Below are 3,228 nucleotides of genomic sequence, written 5' to 3'. Positions count from 1 at the left end.
AGAGAAGTCACGTTTTCATCTGTCGGTACGGGTACATGCTAGTGTGATACATACATTATATTGTCTCATCTGTGTATTCCTCCTGAAAAAAGGCTCATTAGGTCTCCATCTGGTGGATCCAGTAAATGCTACAACCAAGCTGCTGCAAGGCCAATTGAGCAGTAAATTATGGAGGCTTTTTGGGAATTCATTATCAACAGATTTCCTCTAAATCAGTCCCGTCCGCATTTCTGTTTATTCAATTCCCTTATAACATCATCATTTTAGAAATTAAGCAGATATAGAATGCAAAAATACACATTAAAGCATACACTTTTTAAAAAATCTACAAGACACAGCTTCAACTATACAGATAGAGTAGACACAAAAGAGGCCCCCTCTCACAGGTACACTCTCTCTCGTGTTACAGATGCCATCCACAGGATACAGTGAAGCGTGAAAAGGTACTGCATTAATACTGTACCATGATAGCATGCTTAAATAAAACTGGTGATTCAAGATAGTGAAACATAAATCATCAGGGCGCATGAGGCATAGCCACCGAAGCTCTCAACTGTGAATGAGCCTGGACATCCCTTACAATGATACACACAGTTTCTCTTACAAGACTTTAGTAAAAGACCAGATGGGAGGGTGAAAGTGTAATCCATGGTTAATACTAAACAAAGGCAGGGTCTGGGGGACATTTTCACATCTGAGTAGAAGCTAAATCCTAATGTAATGCTAATTTAACAAGGCTTCATACAGTATTTAATTGTTATGTTTGGGATAGAAGGGCAGGGAGACACAAACTGCACATGCACTGTGGATAGTGTAAAGAAAAGTCTATGAGTTGTCCTCTAGCCATTGCAATGAAAATGCATTGGTGCATAAAGCCCACTCTAGCTTTGATTGCCTGTGCTCCATTCTATCCATCCATTTTATCTGGTCTAAGGGGGGTGAAGGCGGTTAAACAGGAAACCCAGATGCTCCTCTCCCAACATCATCTAATTCTCTAAGAGATGTCCTTGGCCACATGAGATATGTAAGCCTTCCAGCGTCCGGATCTAGGATTGCCCCAAGGTCCCCTTGCTGTTGGACTTCCCAGACATTCAGGAGGTATCCTTAGATGCCCAAACTAGCTCAAGTGAATCTCTCGATGTAAAGAACCAATAGTTCCAAGCTCCTCCTGGATGCCTGATCTTTCAGGTTAACCTTGTATTGTCTTTGTGTCACAGGGACATGGTTAGCTTATGTGACCTTTGTACTAGCCAGCCGTTCTGCTTCGGGGTCCCGAGACACCGCTTTCATTCCATGTCAAATACCATCTGGCCTTATCCTTTGGGTCTCAGAGACCCGCTGTTTTATGTTCCATACGTACGTCCCACAACTGCCGTGGCGCCCCCATCCTCCGGGGTCCCGGTGTGTGTGTGTTATGTGTGTTGTGCTGTGGTGTGGTGTCGTGTGTATGTGTCTATGTGTGTGTTTGTGCGTGTGGGTCTGGTCTCTGTCTGTGTGTCTGTGTGTTGTGTGTGTGTGTCTTGTCTGTGTGTCTGTTTGTCTGTGGTGTCTGTGTGTTGGTGTGTGTGTGTGTGTGTGGTGTGGGTGTGTGTGTGTGTGTGTGCCAAACAGATTCGAGGTTTGTTCGGGGCCTCGTCCACAGGGCCAAGAGGCTACGGGCAAACACATTTGGCACAGTAGTAGGCCGCGTGCAGCTTCCACAGAGTATCTCTTGCAGCCACCGCAAACGATGTGTGCTTTGCGGTCCTTTCTCTCCGGACAGAGCTGACACCGCTTCCTTTTGCTTTGCACCCCGGTGTGTCCGGTTCAGAATCCCGTGCTCCTCTAGGCCCCTTGTGACTGTGCCGCAGCAGCTGGTCGCCATCGCCACCACCACACAGGATCCTCGCCATGACGACGGCTTTGACAAGCACGGCGGATGCCTCCGTGCAAGGCAGACACCGCCGTCTCTCGATGAGCGGATTCACAAGCGCCCTTCCTAACTGCTCGAGGAACGCCCTCCTCTGTTGAGCTTGCCGCGCATCCACTCGGGCCTGAGCTTCGCCACAGCACAAAGGCGTTGTAGGCGGACATGTCGAGGGTGTGTCCTGCGGCGTGTCGTACCACGAGCTTGTCCAGGTTGTCCACGCCGCCCTTGGTGTGGTGTAGTGGAGGATGATGCGGGTTTGGCTTGCCTGCCGGCGCCGACGGCGCATCCCCCGTGTGCAGCGTGCTCAGCAGCATCACGTTCTGTGCCTCTTGGGCACGTAGGACACAGAGTGGGACGGGCGTGAAGGCAAACTTGGACGAGATAACCGCACGGCCCTTGGGGCGAGCAACGCGCCCGCAGCTCGGGCTTGTTTTGCGCATCGTGCCCACCACGGTGAGGCGCCGCTCGGAGAGCAGCTGGCCCGCGCGTAGGAGTGAAAGTTGTGCACGTCACGTTACGAGGGCCCCTCAGGCCCTCGGTCAGGTCCAGCACCACACAGGCGCCCAGATTCCTCCGGGCGTGCCGCACGGACTTGCCCGTGCGAGCTGCATGTGCCATGCGTAGCTGGAGCCGGCGTCGCAGGCCACCCACGACTTGAGTCCGTTCCGGGCGGGCTTGCTGGGTGTACGGCGGGAGGCGAGCGACCTTGTGAAAGTGGCGTGTCCAAACAAGAAGATGGAACACGATAAATAGAGATGGAAGAAAACATTTAACACACATACACCACACACACACACACACACACACAAGAAGACAAGTGTACAGCAGGGTACAAAAACAACAACCAAGCAAAAAAATAAAATAAAAAAATACAACACCTCGAAAGGGCACCAGCTGCTCGTCCACCGTCACGTCGGCGCCCGGGTTGTAGAGGCGAGGCAGCTGCCGCGTCCACTCGTCCCACACCTCTCGTACGGCCGCCCGTTTGTCCGAAGCTCGGCGGACAGCTCTCGACAGTCTAGAGTACGCGTGGAACTGCTTGATTGGCATCGTGGCGCGAAAATGGCCCTGCCACTCTCCGTGCCACAGGCTCTCCAAGGCCTCGTTGAGGGACCGGTACACGCCTGCAAGGAGCAGCAGCCCGAGGTAGCCCGCAGGTCCGTGACGTCCATCGCTTTCACTTGCCGGCTGTGGCGGCGCCACGATGCCAATCAAGCAGTTCCACGCGTACTCTAGACTGTCGAGAGCTGTCCGCCGAGCTTCGGACAAACTGGCGGCCGTACGAGAGGTGTGGGACGAGTGGACGCGGCAGCTGCCTC

At 52.8% G+C, this 3,228-nt stretch overlaps 1 protein-coding gene across 1 annotated transcript in view; it reads left to right on the top strand.

Moving 5' to 3' along the window:
• Positions 1-2,971: 2,971 nt before the first annotated feature.
• LOC116692113 (piggyBac transposable element-derived protein 4-like) overlaps positions 2,972-3,228 on the top strand; it is a 1,168-nt gene continuing 911 nt past the window's right edge. Inside the window, exon 1 of the mRNA XM_032520135.1 lies at positions 2,972-3,136. Coding sequence (XP_032376026.1) covers positions 2,972-3,136 — 165 coding nt within the window. The remainder of the gene's footprint in view (positions 3,137-3,228) is intronic.

Source organism: Etheostoma spectabile, chromosome 1 (assembly GCF_008692095.1).
Source record: "Etheostoma spectabile isolate EspeVRDwgs_2016 chromosome 1, UIUC_Espe_1.0, whole genome shotgun sequence".
Taxonomy (NCBI): domain Eukaryota; kingdom Metazoa; phylum Chordata; class Actinopteri; order Perciformes; family Percidae; genus Etheostoma; species Etheostoma spectabile.
Note: the sequence above shows the minus strand (reverse complement) of the source record. Positions and strands in the feature narration are given on the sequence as shown.